This window comes from Bombina bombina, chromosome 5, assembly GCF_027579735.1.
Source record: "Bombina bombina isolate aBomBom1 chromosome 5, aBomBom1.pri, whole genome shotgun sequence".
NCBI lineage: Eukaryota > Metazoa > Chordata > Amphibia > Anura > Bombinatoridae > Bombina > Bombina bombina.
The window spans coordinates 805,014,887-805,032,179 of record NC_069503.1 but is presented as its reverse complement, the minus strand read 5'-3'; the positions used below and the strand labels follow the sequence as shown (position 1 = coordinate 805,032,179).

At 38.8% G+C, this 17,293-nt stretch overlaps 1 protein-coding gene across 1 annotated transcript in view; it reads left to right on the top strand.

The window, feature by feature from the left end:
* Positions 1-6,828, top strand: part of PRELID3A (PRELI domain containing 3A) — a 66,246-nt gene extending 59,418 nt beyond the window's left edge. The window contains exon 6 of the mRNA XM_053715858.1: positions 6,703-6,828. Within this exon, the coding sequence (XP_053571833.1) occupies positions 6,703-6,828 (126 nt within the window). The remainder of the gene's footprint in view (positions 1-6,702) is intronic.
* Positions 6,829-17,293: the final 10,465 nt, after the last annotated feature.

Below are 17,293 nucleotides of genomic sequence, written 5' to 3'. Positions count from 1 at the left end.
TAAAATTGTTATTGTTTAAAAAGTTAGATAACGCCTTTACTACCCATTCCCCAGCTTTGCACAACCAACATTGTTATATTAATATATGTTATAACATTCAAACCTCTGCCTGTTTCTAAGCCAATATAGAAAGCCTCTTAATCACATGCTTTTTTATTTGCTTTTCACATCAGGAGACTGCTAGTTCATGTGGGCCATATAGATAACATTGTGCTCACGCCCATAAATAAATAGTCATGTGATCAGGGGGCTGTCAAAAGATGCTTAGATACAAGTTAATCACAAATCTGGGAAATGGGTAATAAAGGGATTATCTATCTTTTTAAACAATAAAAAAATTTGAGTTGACTGTCCCTTTAAAGCAAGCTGTATGAGGAAAAGGAAAAAATATGCTTCTTATATATAGCGTTGCAAGGATGTTAAAGCGCTAAGCAAAAACAGCCTAGTTAAGCAGTAACAGTCTTGGGGGTCTATTTATTAAGCTCTGAGCGGAGCTTGATGCCCTGTGTTTCTGGCGAGCCTTCAGTCTCATCAGAAACACAAGTTATGAAGAAGACGTCTAAAGACCGCTGCTCCATAACCTGTCCGCCTGCTCTGAGGTGGCGGACAGACATCGCCGGAAATCAACCCGATCGGGTTGATTGACACCCCCTGCTGGCGGCCAATTGGCCGTGAATCTGCAGGAGGCAGCGTTGCACCAGCAGTTCACAAGAACTGCTGGTGCAATGATAAATGCCGACAGTGTATGCTGTCTGCATTTATCGATGTGCGGCAGACATGGTTCTCTATAGCGGATCATGTCCGTCCGCACAATGATAAATGGACCCCAAAGTGCACAATTTTCAATGCAAATTTAAAGTTAAAAAAAAGGCTTCCTGGAAGGCAGAAATTCATTCCCACCACCTTTTTAACAGCAGCAAATAATAAGGTATCTTATTAAAGGCAATGTGCTCGGAGTTAACACTTTCTCTGCAGAGTCCTCATACTGAAATAGTTTGTTAAAAGTTTTGCCAATGGCACAAATAGAGGAATGTTTATTTTTCATATTTTAGTTAATGTATTGTTAGCAGTTTTAGACTTTATATGTATAGGTTAAAGGGACAGTCTAGGCCAAAATAAACTTTCATGATTCAGACAGAGCATGTAATTTTAAACAATTTTCCAATTTACTTTTATCACCAATTTTGCTTTGTTCTCTTGGTATTCTTAGTTGAAAGCTGCTTAACCTAGGAGGTTCATATGCTAATTTCTTAGACCTTGAAGCCCACCTCTTTCAGATTGCATTTTAACAGTTTTTCAACACTAGAGGGTGTTAGTTCACGTATTTCATATAGATAACACTGTGCTCATGCACGAGAAGTTATCTGGGAGCAGGCACTGATTGGCTAGACTGCAAGTCTGTCAAAAGAACTGAAAAAAGGGGCAGTTTGCAGAGGCTTAGATACAAGATAATCACAGAGGTTAAAAGTATATTATTATAAATATGTTAGTTATGCAAAACTGGGAAATGGGTAATAAAGGGATTATCTATCTTTTAAAACAATACAAATTCTGGTGTAGACTGTCCCTTTAACTTGTGTTCTTTTGTGTTTCATTTTCATTATCTTTTTCTTCTTAATAACTGTATAATGTACCAGATCAAATAACACTAAATAATAAATAAAACGTTATGCTCCTATTTTCAGTTATTTGTTAGGAGTCTGGATAAAGACATTTATTTTTTTATTACACCCCAAAAAATGTGTAAAAGTTAATTAAAGTTTAGTATATATATATATATATATATATATATATATATATATATAGTAGAAGCATGTGTTTGTCTATATATATATATATATATATATATATATATATATATATATAAATTGGGGGTTAAAAATGATCCTATATGTGTGTGTATATATATATATATAAATATATATATATATATATATATATATATATATATATATATATAAAACACACACATTATATATATATATATATTAGCAAAAACCGTGCACTCTTCTGTCTTTTTAATCAACGTGACTGTATTCCAGAGTAGAGTTTCGGGAATACAACTCCCCATCCTCTGACTATATATATATATATATATATATATATATATATATATATATATATATATATATATATATATATATATATATTTAAAATATGTAGCATCGCTTCGCTCCTTAAAGAGAGACTGGAACATGTAACATGTATCCTGGCTCGGCAGGGTCACTGCGCTGAAAATGTCGTTCCTGCCGAGACTCACCTACCTGTTCCCCAAATTCCTTCTGCTCCAATTCCAGAGTGGTTTCACGAAATTTATCTGGCAGGACAAACCTCCCAGAGTTGCACATAAAATTCTCCAGCTCTCTAGAACCTCGGGAGGTATTGCCTCTCCGTCAGTCTTCCGATACTATGAGGGTGCTATGCTCATCCATGTGTCCCAATGGGGAGTCAAATTATCTTACTCCAAATGGAGATCGCTAGAGCAAGCCTCCTTACCGCATCATCTTAGTTTACGAGACCTAATTTGGACTCAGCAGCACTGTTGTAGAGAGTTGGAGCTAATAAACCCAGTTATCATGGGTTGCCTAGATTTCTGGGACAAAATCAGGCATCACCCCAATATTGCCCCTCACCCTTCCCCTATCTCTTCCATTCCGGGTCTCCTCTCGGGTTTACGGGACTCCCACCCCAATAAGTGGGGGCAACTAGGGGTCAACCTAGTGTCGGACCTGTGGTCTACGACCTCGTGAGATTCTTACATACAGCTTACTCAGTTGGGTGATGGAGCAGGAGCACTTTATTTGCCCTTTGAGTTCCACAGAATTAAGAGCTTCTTGAATAGCTGGGGGTTCAAACTGAATCTCTCCCGTCCGATAACATTGTGGGAGTCTATTTGGGCTCAGGGGGCCAGGCTCTGTAAACCCCTCACCCTACATTATAGACTCCTAAGTGGATCACAAAGCCTTGAAACGCCAGCCCATTTGGCCTGATAGGAGACATTGTTAGGTTTGCGGGTGCTTCCTGAAAGGTGGGAGCGTGCCTTTTCTTTGACTCAGAAGGCTATTCACTGCATAACTCTATGAAGTATATTTCAAACTTTTATCCCATTGGTACTATGTACCTACTAGGTTAGCGAAGATGTTCCAGAGTGTGTCTCCCGAGTGTTGGAGGAAATGCGGACACAGAGGTAATGCGCAGCATATCTGGTGGGAGTGCCCTGTGATTCAGCCTTTGTGGCAGCAATGCTTTGCATTTCTCTCTCGTATTGGAATTGCCCTCTCTAGGTCTCCCGCTCCAGCCCCCCTGCACCTACACCTTCATGCTCTACCCAAACACCAAGCATACATTTCTATATACCTATTTATGACCATTAAACATGCTATAGCCTGTTCGTGGAAAAAGGAGTCATCCCCTAGCTGGGCCATAGTATGCAACACCATGGCATATATATATATATATATATATATATATATATATATATATATATATATATATATATATACCATGGAGAAGGACATATTTTATAAATTAAATCATTCTGACTTATTTGAATTGGTATGGTCAGACTGGAAGGAACATTATGACACTGACTGGAAGCCTAATGTAACCTCTAGTGATACTTAATTTGAGATCTTGTCCTTGTGGACAATAAGGACCCACATAAATTGACCCAGTTCAAATGTCATGCACCCCCCCTATCCTCCTTGTTTCCCCCCCCCTCTCCTTTACTCCCCCTCCTAACCTTTATGCTCCCCACTTCTTTTCTCATACACCTATAATTATGTGAGCTTGAGAGGGACTGTTAACCCTCTCCGTGTTTTCAATTTACCTTTAAACTCTTCTATCTGAAATCCACGTGACTAAGTTTGGGCCCTCTATGCGAAGTCTCATGGAAGGCCCTAATAACCCGAGTAATTTTCCTTTCCACCCCCACTTAATTAGCCCGAGTTCTAATTGGGACGCCAGTCTAGGATACGTAAAAGTTACCACGAGTTACCAAGTATTTACGTTATTTACTGTATGACTAGTGGATTTTGAGTAACCCAATATTGTTTACTTGTATGTAACATTGTCTTGATACTGAAACGTTCATTTAAACCTTGTATTGTGATTTTATTATCTTTAATAAAATATTTAAAACAAAAAAAAAAAGTGCAACCCAGATTCAATAAATTTTATTAAGATAAAATATGTATACAGTTTGAAAGAAGTGCACTCTCACTTTAAATCCTCTAGAAGCCAGGGTGCGGGCAGATACTATCCAACAATAACCTATATGGCATATGGATTGGTAGGAGTTAAGCCATATAGGTGAAGCATTTCCTTTACTTAGTGGTTGAGAGTCAGGCTTCCAGGGATGAGAGATTTGAGTACAGATATTTGTATAGTAACGTTATATAGTAGTATAACAAGTGCCTAGCATTTGGTATAGTCTACTTTGTTTCAAAATCCCCCTGTAAGTTGTTCTCTAAAATCTAGGGCTCCTGATATGTACACAGAAGTATAGGGAGATTTGCTGTGTTATGATATGGATCTAACAATAAGTGCCCTTGTGTTAAGAGACAGTTTATACATCATGATAACTGGGCTTCAATTTGATATAGTATATAGAGGCCCATATTTATCAAGCTCCATACGGAGCTTGAAGGGCCGTGTTTCTGGCGAGTCTTCAGACTCGCCAGAAACACAAGTTATGAAGCAGCGGTCTAAAGACCTCTGCTCCATAACCTTGTCCGCCTGCTCTGAGCAGGCAGACAGGAATCGCCGGAAATTAACCCGTTCAAGTACGATCGGGTTGATTGACACCTCCCTGATTGGCCGCGAGTCAGCAGGGGGCGGCGTTGCACCAGCAGCTCTTGTGAGCTGCTGGTGCAATGTTAAATGCGGAGAGCGTATTGCTCTCCACATTTAGCGAGGTCTTGCGGACCTGATCCGCACTGTCGGATCAGGTCCGCAAGACCTTTAATAAATAGGGGCCATAGTGTGCTTAACAGCAATAATATACATGGGGAGCATAAGATTTGATAGGCATAGTTAGATATGCCACTGAGGTGATGCTGGGAGGATGATGTCCTGATTGGGGGCATCAGTTTAGATCAGAAAAGGAAGAGAATCCCTGTGGTTTTGCTACTGGCAGATATAAGGGGCTCAACTAGCAAAAATATCTGTGTAGTAACACATTTAAGGTACGATTGTTAGTTGGTGACCATGGTACACAGTAATGGTTGACATTAGTATTGCTAAGTAAGTAGGTAATGTGAGTTAACGATTATGATAATGTCTGCATTCTGCAAGAAAATTAGTTGGTAGTTCCTTATTCAACACAAGATCACTTTAGGTAATTGAACAATACTCATGAGAAACACAGATATATGAGCACACCTTTATATATGATTATAAGAGATGCAAGTACTTGATTTATTTATATATATAAACAATATTGATCACTATGGCAACCATTTTGGCGCTTGTCCACAAAGGGGCAGATGTTTACACGGATATATATCACAGATTGTACATTTGATGTATGTCAGAGGAAGAGGAAAGTTTCGCCAAAAATGTTCACATTAAAACCCTTTGAAGGGACAAACCAGTGAGTGCCGGCTTGTGGTTATGGTTTTATCTATATCTATCTATCTATCTATCTATCTATCTATCTATCTATCTATAAAACACGGAAGGGGACTGCATTCTCAGACTGGACTGGGTACATATCCCATGACCCTGCAACATGCTCAGCCCTGGGTGCTCACTGGCACTCACAGGAAGCTGTGCTGTCCCCAGAATCACAGGCAGTTAACCTCAGACAGGTCTGGGTGCAAGAACTATAGGGAAAATTACAAAGAAAGTCCAGCACTCACTTATAAGCTCTCAGCTAAGATTAAAAGCAAAAATGGAAAGGTTAGTTACCGCATCTGGCCAAATAGGACAAGCCCAGGTACCACATCAAGGTCCTTTCCAAAACCTGGGACCCTAAAACAGCCACACAATGCAAGCTCTCAATCCAACAAACTGGGAACAAGTGAAGGGTGCACAGACTTATGTAATCACCCTAGACATATACAAAACACGGAAGGGGACTGCACTCTCAGACTGGACTGGGCACGCATTACTTGACCCTGCAACATGCTCATCCCTGGGTGCTCACTGGCACTCACAGGAAGCTGTGCTGTCCCCAGAGTCACAGGCAGTTAACCCCAGACAGGTCTGGGTGCAAGAACTATAGGGAAAATTACAAAACAAATTAATACAACACACAGAGAAAGTCCAGCACTCGCTTACAAGCTCTCAGCTAAGATTAAAAGCAAAAATGGAAAGGTTAGTTACTGCATTTGGCCAAATAGGATAAGCTCAGGTACCACGTCAAGGTCCCTTCCAAAACCTTGGACCCTAAAACAGCCACACAATGCAAGCTCTCAATCCAACAAACTGGGAACAAGTGAAGGGTTGTAATCACCCTAGACATATACCAAACACGGAAGGGGACTGCACTTTCAGACTAGACTGGGCACACATCCTATGACCTTGCAACATGCTCAGCCCTGGGTGCTCACTGGCACTCATAGGAAGCTGTGCAAGCACACAGCAATTGCCTCCTGTTGCCACTTTAGATGATATTAATAGGACCAGTGGTGGTTCAGGTACAAAGGTCTAAGTGACTGGCAAACTGTTCATAAATATTTTTTGTACCTCACATTGCAGCTGTGCCGGCTGCGGCACATCAGCTTTACTTTAATTTCCAGTGCTGTTCCAGCACAGTCTGCTTGTTCCCTCATTCTGAAGTTCCTGTGCAGTGACTCACAAAAATGGGAGTGGATGCCAGTGTGAGTCAGTTGAAGTTCAGCCCTGGGAGTTGTGCTGTAGGAGATCAACAACTGGCATGTAAGTGTCAATGTTTCTCTATTTGTGTTAAAGTGGGTTTTATATGTAAGTATGTGTCACTGTAAGCAAATGTGTAAGTTTGTTCCTGTGTGTGCAAGAATGTTAGTTTGTCCTGTGTGTGTGTGCAAGTGTTAGTTTGTTCCTGTTTGTGTGTGTGAATGCAAGAGTGTGAGTTTGTTCCTGTGTTTGTATGTATGAGCTACAGAGTGAGTGTGTTACTTTGTGTGTGAGCAAGAGTATTAGTTTGCTCCTGTTTGTTTGTTTGTGAGAACAAGAGTTTTAGTTTGTTCCAGTTTGCATTTATGCGTGTGTGAGCAAGAGTGTTACTTTGTTCGTGTTTGAATGTGTGCGTGTGTGTGTGAGAGCAAGGGTATGAGTTTGTTCCCGTGTTTGTATGTATGAGCAACAGTGTGAGTTTATTCCTGAGTGTATGTGTGTGAGCAAGAGTGTGAGTTTGTTCCTGTGTGTGTATGTGTGTGCAAGAGTGTTAGTTTGTTTCTGTGCGTGTGTGTGTGAGAGCAAGAGTGTGAATTTGTTCCTATGTTTGTGTGTATGAGCAACAGTGTGAGTTTATTCCTGTGTGTGTGTGTGAGCAAGAGTGTGAGTTTGTTCCTGTGTGTGTATGTGTGTGCAAGAGTGTTAGTTTGTTCCTGTTTGTGTGAGTGAGAGCAAGAGTGTGAATTTGTTCCTACGTTTGTATGTATGAGCAACAGTAGGAGTTTATTCCTGTGTGTGTGTGAGCAAGAGTGTGAGTTTGTTCCTGTTTGGGCGTGTGTGTGAGTAAGAGTGAGTTTGTTCATGTGTGTGTATGTGTGTGCAAGAGTGTTAGTTTGTTCCTGTTTGTTTGTGTGCGTGTGTGTGTGTGAGAGCAAGAGTGTGAGTTTGTTCACGTGTGTGTATGTGTGTGCAAGAGTGTTAGTTTGTTCCTGTTTGTTTGTGTGCGTGTGTGTGAGAGAGCACAAATGTGAATTTGTTTCTGTGTTTGTATGTATGAGCAAGACTGTGAGTTTGTTCCTGTGTGTGAGCAAGAGTGAGTTTGTTCCTGTGTGTGTGTGAGCAAGAGTGAGTTTGTTCCTGTAAGTGTGTGTGAGCAAGAGTGTAAGTTTGTTCCTGTGTGTGTGTGTGTTTGACTAAGAGTGACAGTTTGTGTGTGTGAGCAGGAGTAGGAGTTTGTTTCTGTGTGTGTGTGAAAGAGAGAGCAGGAGTATGAAATTGTTTCTGTGTGTGTGTGTGAGAGAGAGAGCATGAGTATGAGTTTGTGTGTGTGTGTGTGTATGAGCAAGAGTGTGAATTTGCTCCTGTGTGTGTCTGTGTGTGTATATGAACAAGAGAGTGAGTTTGTTCCTATGTGTGTGTGAGCAAGGGTATGATTTTGTTTGTGTGTGTGTGAGCAAAATTGTCAATTTGTTCCCGTTTGTGTATGTGTGTTTTACTAAAAGAGGGCAGGGAAGCAACGGTCTAAGATGCATTCAGATGGGTTAGCAATAGTGCAGATGAATATGGATTACAATAGTTAACACCTTTTAAAAAATATTAAAATGAGAATTCAAAAAACACGCCATTTGTACATTTTGGCGTCCTGAAATTACTATAGAAGTATGCCCATCATGCCAGGATACATATGGCATTCATATGGTTAATGAATGTTGAGGGTGTCTTGGGATGACAATAGGTTAATGTCGCTCATGCAGATGAGTATTTTCTTTGTAGTGTGAACATAGGGGTTACATGAATAAAGCATTCCTATAACCTTAAGAGGTGTGAATGGGCTAATGTATCAGTAAGTTTTAGCAGAAAACAGGTAGCATCAAAAATGTCCTTTTCAGGAGCTTGCTTCTCAGATTAAAACTCCTTTGTTGTGGTAGGGTTATAAAAACAAAATGCTATAGTTATCACTCAAGAAACTGCAACCTATTCGGTCAGAAACCAAAAAGCCTTTTTGGAAACTAATCGCAGATAGATTGTAATAAAATAATTAGTGTTCAAATATCTTACCAATGGTATTCCAGTCCATGTGAGGCCACTTGAGAAACATCAGTGATAATGTAGAAAGTAATATTTGGATTTCCTCCACACATAAAAATCAATCAGCTAGATTACGAGTTTTGAGCACAATAGGGATTTTAACGACCGCCACAAAAGCGGCGTTATTTCACTTCCCTATAGTGCTGGTATTACAGGTTTTGAAAAAGCAGGCTTGCGCAGGCAAAATTGTTGTGTTGAGCTCCATACCGCACCATAAGCAAGCGCTGTTTTGATGTGCTCGTGCACGATTTCCCCATAGACATCAATTGGGAGAGCAGGCACAAATAAAGCCTAACACCTGCGATTGTGGAAACAAAAGCTCCATAACGCAACCCCATTGATGTCTATAGGGAAAAAGAAAATAATGTTTAAACCTAACACCCTAACATAAACCGAGTCTAAACACCACTAATCTGCCGCCCCAACATCCCTGCCACCCACATAATGTTATTAACCCCTAATCTGCCACTCCCGATGTTGCCCCCACTATACTAAAGTTATTAACCCCTAAACCTCTGGCCTCCCACATCACTACTACTAAATAAATCCATTAACCCCTAAGCCTAACCCTAACACCCACTAACTTTAACATAATAAAAATATAGCTAAATTAAATTTACAATTATTAACTAAATAAACATATTAACCCCTAAACCGCCAGCCCCCCACATCGCAACAAGCTAAATTAAACTATATTAACCCCTAAACCTAACCCTAACCCCCCTAACTTTAACATAATTAAAATAGAGCTAAACTAAAGTTATAATTATTAACTAAATAATACCTTACCTGTGAAATAAAACCTAAGCTAGCTACAATATAACTAATAGTTATATTGTATCTAGCTTAGGTTTTATTTTTATTTCACAGGTAAGTTTGTATTTATTTTAACTAGGTAAACTAGTAAGTAAATAGTTATTAACTATTTACTAACTACCTAGTTAAAATAAATACAAACTTACCTGTGAAATAAAACCTAACCTGCCTTAAACTAAAACCTAAAATTACTAAAAATAAAAATAACTAAATTACATTAAAAAACCAAACACTAAATTACAAAAAATAAGAAACAAATGATCAAAAATAAAAAAGAATTACGCCTAATCTAAAAGCCCTATCAAAATAAAAAAAGCCTAGCCTACAATAAACTACCAATGACCCTTAAAAGGGTCTTTTGTGGGGCATTGCCCAAAATAAATCAGCTCTTTTACCTGTAAAAAAAATACAACCCCCACAACCAACCCCCCCAAATAAAATAACTATCTAAAAAAACCACTAAAAAAAAAAACACTCCCCATTGCCCTGAAAAGGGCATTTGTATGGGCATTGCATTTAAAAGGGCATTTAGCTCTTTACATGCCCAGACCCTAAACTAAAAATAAAACCCACCCTAAAAACCCTTAAAAAAACCTAACACTAACCCCCGACGATCCACTTACAGTTCTTGAAGTCCCGCTTGAAGGATCCATTCAGCCAGCGAAGTCATCATCCATGCGGCAAGAAGTCTTCATCCAGCCGGCGAAGTCCTCATCCAGGTGGCAAGAAGTCTTCATCCATCTGGCGCGGAGCAGGTCCATCCTGAAGACTTTCGCCACCGTAAATTGGAACTTCAATGCAAGTGATGTCAATAGGATTAGAGCTGCTAAAATCCTATTGGCTGTTCCAATCAGCCAATAGGATTGAGCTCTCATCCTATTGGCTGATTGGAACAGAAGATGCCGTCTGGATGAAAACTTCTTGCCGCCTGGATGAGGACTTCACCGGCTGGATGAAGATCGAAGAGGCCGTCTGGATGAAGACTTCTTGCCGGCTGGATGGATCCTTCAAGCGGGACTTGAATAACTGTAAGTGGATCGTCGGGGGTTAGTGTTAGGTTTATTTAAGGTTTTTTTAGGTGGGGTTTATTTTTAGATTAGGGTCTGGGCATGTAAAAGAGCTAAATGCCCTTTTAAGGGCAATACCCATACAAATGCCCTTTTCAGGGCAATGGGGAGCTTAGGTTTTTTTAGATAGTTATTTTATTTGGGGGGGTTGGTTGTGAGGGTGGTGGGTTTTACTGTTGGGGGGTGTTTGTATTTTTTTACAGGTAAAAGAGCTGAATTCTTTGGGGCAATGCCCCACAAAAGGCCCTTTTAATGGCCATTGGTAGTTTATTGTTGGCTAGGGTTTTTATTATTATTATTATTATTATTATTTATTATATTGGGGGGGCTTATTTATTTTGATAGGGCTATTAGATTAGATGTCATTCTTTTTTATTTTTGATAATTTGCTTTTTATTTTTTGTAATTTAGTGTTTGTTTTTTAAATGTAGTTATGTATTTATTTTGTAATTAGATACTTTTTTAATTTTAAGAGTAGTGTTAGCATTTTTTTAATGTGTAGTTTAGTTTAATTTAATTTAATTGGTAGTTAGTTTAATTGTAGTTTAATAATTATCTTAGTTTAATTGTTAGTTTAAAATTAATTTATTTAATTTGACAGGTAAGGTTTAATTTAATTTATGATAGGGAAATTGTTTAGGGGTTAATTGTTTATTTTAGTATATTTCGTTGTGGGGGCTTGCGGTTTAGGGCTTAATAGGTTTATTATAGCGGTGGTGTGGGCGGACGGCAGATTAGGGGTTAATCATATTTAAATAGTGTTTGTGATGCGGGAGGGCAGCGGTTTAGGGGTTAATAGGTTTATTATAGCAGCGGTGTGGGCGGACGGCATATTAGAGTTTAATAATATTTAAATAGTGTTTGTGATGCGGGAGGGTGGCAGTTTAGGGGTTAATAGGTTTATTATAGTGGCGATGATGTCGGGGAGCGGGGGATTAGGGGTTAATAAATTTATTATAGTGTTTGCAATGCAGGAGGGCCTCAGTTTAGGGGTTAATAGGTAGTTAATGGTGTTAGTGTACTTTTAACACTTTAGTTATGAGTTTTATGGTACAGCTTTGTAGCGTAGAACTTATAACTTCTGACTTTAGATGGCGGTACAGATCTTGTCAGTATAGGGTGTACCGCTCACTTTTTGGCCTCCCAGGCAAACTCGTAATACCGGCGCTATGGGAGTCATATTAAAAAAACTTTTTTAAAAGTGCAGTAGTGACATTGAGTGACAGGCTAAAAGGTGTGCGGTACTCCTATACCGACAAGACTCGTAATAGCAGCGTTAGGGAAAAAGCAGCGTTATGGGCCATAACGCTGCTTTTTCACTCATAACGCCAAACTCGTAATCTAGCTGTATGTTTTTTACAGGCTTTTCTCACATCAACAGAGAGGAAAAACGTAAGCAGCCAATAAGAAAAGAAAATTTCTTCCAAAAAAGGATTTGTTACTGTTGATGACTGCCCTATTTTTTTGATTGTATCTCAATTCATGACATCTGTGCAATTAATCATTTCCAAACATTTCTTGTTCATTTTTTATTCAAACGCTATAATGAAAACACTTATGAACATTCATATGATTACATTTTATTTGGGAACAATTTTCTCTGTTTTAAATTAAACTAATACATTCTTCCAATGTGAACGGAACATGCACAAGATATGCCATATAATACTAGGTAAAATAGGTTGAGGAGTCTTCATACAAAGTATACAAAGAGTTAACGTATACAATAAAATTTGAAAACTATTAGAAAACTGGATTTCCTGTTGGAGTAGAACGGCTTAACATCTCATTATCCTCCAAATGAATGTGGGATAAACCTCTTTTCCATATAGTATTCTATAGTCTGCTGCTTCTCTGGTTATGTGCCCCATAATAGGTCAGATTATGAGTGGAGCGCTAACAGTTCCACACAATCGAAAATGGGTTTATCGTGGGTGTTTGCGCGCGTAAGGTTTTGAACTCGTATTACAAATTGAAAGTAAATGTGATTGATTGAGCGCAGTTAAAGTTAACATTCGTCGGGATAGCACGTGTGGTTAACTGTTTCGCGAAAGTGTCACAAAACTTATCTAAAATACATTACAAAGTACAGTTAAACTCATAATAACACTATCTAAGAGAGCAAAAACGTTTTACTTTCAACTTGTAATACGAACACTACCAGATGCACGCAAAAAACTTACTTCTAGTGGGGTTAGCACTCGAACGGGAGCGTTAAATTCCGCTCCACTTGTAATCTAGCCCAATATTAGTTGACAACAGATTACACATCAGTCTTGAGGTGAGGAAATTGATTTTATGTGATAAAGTGGTGCATTTAATCTTATCTTTAATAACATGCACAAAAACACAATGGCTAGGGAATTACATTTTATTATTAGCTGTGCTGCTTTTAATAACATTGGGGGCTGGATAGAAGCTGCAGGAATAGGGTAGGTTGGATTAAAAAAACTATAATTAGCTGGTGTCCCTTTAATGCTTTCAAACTTCCTATTTTAATCTGACATTATTTTTAATCTGTCATTATTGGGGCTTTATAAAGTGGAATTTAGAGAACATATAGAAAAGGAGCATGTGTATAGAAATGAGCAGATGTTTGTAGAGATGGAAAGTTGATTGAGTATTGAGAGTGTGGGGGCAGTGTAGTGAATAGAAAAGGGTCATAGATAAATGCATATATTGTACATGTGCATATAGTGTTTATATATGTGTGTATATATTATTTATATATATATATACATATTTATATATATGTTAGTCTGTAAAATAGTATATTAGGGACCAGATCACAAGTGGAGTTCAAACATTTGCGCATGAGAGGTCACTGTAATTGTCCATGATGGCCTAGACAAGGGCAACATTTTCATCAAATGAGAAGTTTGGACATCTCAGCCTCTCATCCTCCATAGACACTTGGCTTCCTCCCTGTGATTTCCCTGGTGTGGGTTCCTCCCCATCCTCTCCCTCCTCCCCCCTTCTGTCCCCATGTGCACCCTCTGTCCCTCTCCTAGATGTGCCTGCTCTCTGGGACTCTCGGGCATCTCCCCTCCCATCATCCCTTCTAGCTCTCCCTCTCCCCACTACACTTTCTCCCTGACGGGGGGCCCACTGCTCCTCCTGTCCTCTCCCTGCCACTCCTCTCCCCTCCTCCCTACCTCTCCATGCCATTCTCACACTAAATCACACACTCACACTCCCAGTTCAGTCACACACAATCACAACCAAACACTCAGCCTATCACACTGTAAAAATAAAATGTGTAAGGTGTGGTGTATTTGTATATGTATGTATGCAAAATATCTGTGCAAAATGTAAAAATATGTGTAAGTGTAAAAGCTTAATCAAACAACAATGCGACCTAACTAACTCCTCTGTTTGCGCCTCTCTCTCTACTCTGACTAATCCTCCACTCCAGTGTAGTGTGCTGTAGCTCAACGAACAATCCAAACACACTGAAGAAATAGGCGGCTGCGCATTGGGTTTATATATGAATTTTGAATAGCGTAATTACGTGTCGCATTTTTATTTGAAATCTGTCAATTTTTACGAGTGTTAGCCTAATTTGCATAAAACTACTCTTTATTGACACTTTCCGTGGACAAAATACTGGCGTAAGTTACTTGCGACGGCTAAAATGTGTATTTGTGCACATTTCAGAAGATCGCCAGTTTGTCCTACTTACGCCAGTTTAGCATCTAACGGCGCAGTATATGTAATATACCTCAACTATGAAAGACAAAATGTGGAAACAAATCCAGACAATCACATTGTCTGAATTGGAAAGAATTTATTTGCAAATTATGGTGGAAAATAAGTATTTGGTCAATATCAAAAGTTCATCTCAATACTTTGTTATATATCCTTTGTTGGCAATGACAGAGGTCAAACCTTTTCTGTAAGTCTTCACAAGGTTGTCACACACTGCTGCTGGTATGTTGGCCCATTCCTGCATGCAGATCTCCTCTAGAGCAGTAATGTTTTGGGGCTGTCGCTGGGCAACACGGACTTTCAACTCCCTCCAAAGGTTTTCTATGGGGTTGAGATCTGGAGACTGGCTAGGCCACTCCAGGACCTTGAAATGCTTCTTACGAAGCCACTCCTTCGTTGCCCGGGTGGTGTGTTTGGGATCATTGTCATGCTGAAAGACCCAGCCACATTTCATCTTCAATGCCCTTGCTGATGGAAGGAGGTTTGCACTCAAAATCTCATGATACATGGCCCCATTCATTCTTTCATGTACACGGATTAGTCGTCCTGTTCCCTTTGCAGAGAAACAGCCCCAAAGCATGATGTTGCCACCCCCATGCTTCACAGTAGGTATGGTGTTCTCTCTCCTCCAAACACGACAAGTTGTGTTTCTACCAAACAGTTCTACTTTGGTTTCATCTGACCATATGACATTCTCCCAATCTGCTTCTGGATCATCCAAATGCTCTCTAGCATACTTCAGATGGGCCCGGACATGTACTGGCTTAAGCAGGGGGACACATCTGGCACTGCAGGATCTGAGTCCCTGGCAGCGTAGTGTGTTACTGATGGTAGCCTCTGTTACGTTGGTCCAGCTCTCTGCAGGTCATTCACTAGGCCCCCTCATATGGTTCTGGGATGTTTGCTCACTGTTCATGTGATCATTTTGACCCCACAGGGTGAGATCTTGCGTGGAGCCCCAGATCGAGGGAGATTATCAGTGGTCTTGTATGTCTTCCATTTGCTAATTATTGCTCCCACAGTTGATTTCTTCACACCAAGATGCTTGCCTATTGCAGATTCAGTCTTCCCAGCCTGGTGCAGGTCTACAGCTCTTTGGTCTTCACCATAGTGGAGTTTGGAGTGTGACTGTTTGAGGTTGTGCACAGGTGTCTTTTATACTGATAACAAGTTCAAACAGGTGCCATTAATACAGGTAATGAGTGGAGGACAGAGGAGCCTCTTAAAGAAGAAGATACAGGTATGTGAGAGCCAGAAATCTTGCTTGTTTGTAGGTGACCAAATACTTATTTTCCACCATAATTTGCAAATAAATTCTTTCCAAATCAGACAATGTGATTGTCTGGATTTGTTTCCACATTTTGTCCCTCATAGTTGAGGTATACCTATGATGAAAATTACAGGCCTCTCTCATCTTCTTAAGTGGGAGAACTTGCACAATTGGTGGCTGACTAAATACTTTTTTCCCCCACTGTATATATGTATTTATATATCTATATATATATTTACAGACATAAAAAAACATAAATACATATGTACACATATATAGACATATACTGTACATAAGTGCATTAGAGACCTTTGCTGTCAAGTAGAGGAAAACATGTAAAAGCATATTTATGCAATAATCATATTTTATAAAGCTTTTAAATACGTATTTACTGTAAATATTTGACATTCCAATGTTCTGCACATAGAATATGTTCTATGTATTTTTAAATAGATATCCCTATATATATCTATACCTATACAGAATCATGTATATACTGTATATAGGTATAGATATATACAGTATATTGTACCAAAAAACATCAGATATATGTAGAAATACAGGTATGTGTTTATGAATAAATAGAACATATTCTGCTATGTGAAGAACACTGAAATGTGCATTATTCATATTTTCATGTCAGTTTTTTCTACTTTTTTTGCTCCATTGACTTCTATGGGGAAATATATTATCGAGCGTACAATATTTGAAGTTTGGCTTTTTATGCGCTTCAGATTAGCGAGCAAAAAACATTTTACTTTCAACTTGTAATACGTGCGCTACCTGACGCTCACAAAAACATTACATCTAGTTGAGTTAGTTGGCTACTGTCATATTAATATCCTGCACACTAAATCTTATTACTAAATATAAAAAAAAACACACAAAAAAAATAAAAAATAAGTTTATTTAAATATAGAAGCTACAGTACTTAAAATGCATAATATACTATTTTACAGTTTAATCATGTATATAACACACTATATACACATATACAATTTACCCACAACCCCCAAGATCATATAGGTTTATTATTGAGTTTTTTTTGTTCTTTATTAACAATGGCCTTCAATATATTGATGGTAGTAACTGGTCTTGCCACCCTTTCAGTGGTGAGATGAGCAAATGTAAGAAATATATTGCACTTACTTTGAAACTTAGTTTACATGAAAATTATTTGAACTATTATAAAACAGAAACCATTTTTTTTTTTATTTATTTATTTTATTTTTCCATTTTACACAAGAACAAGAAAAATAAAAATATAATTTCAACAATCATGGTACATTCTCAAGTCCTTGCATATACATACTGCTCAAAGATACAACAATTAAAACAAATAAACTACTAACCTATTTCAGTGCTCTATAGGTTGCTCGTTTCACATAGAGCTATTGACGTTCAATTATCCAAATCAAACTACTTTATGCTAAAACTTTTCCATATGGTCTCACCTATTTCGGTCGACTCCCTCCTCAGCAAGCCTCCTCAGGTCCTCCCCGGCCTCCATGTCAATCACCCAACC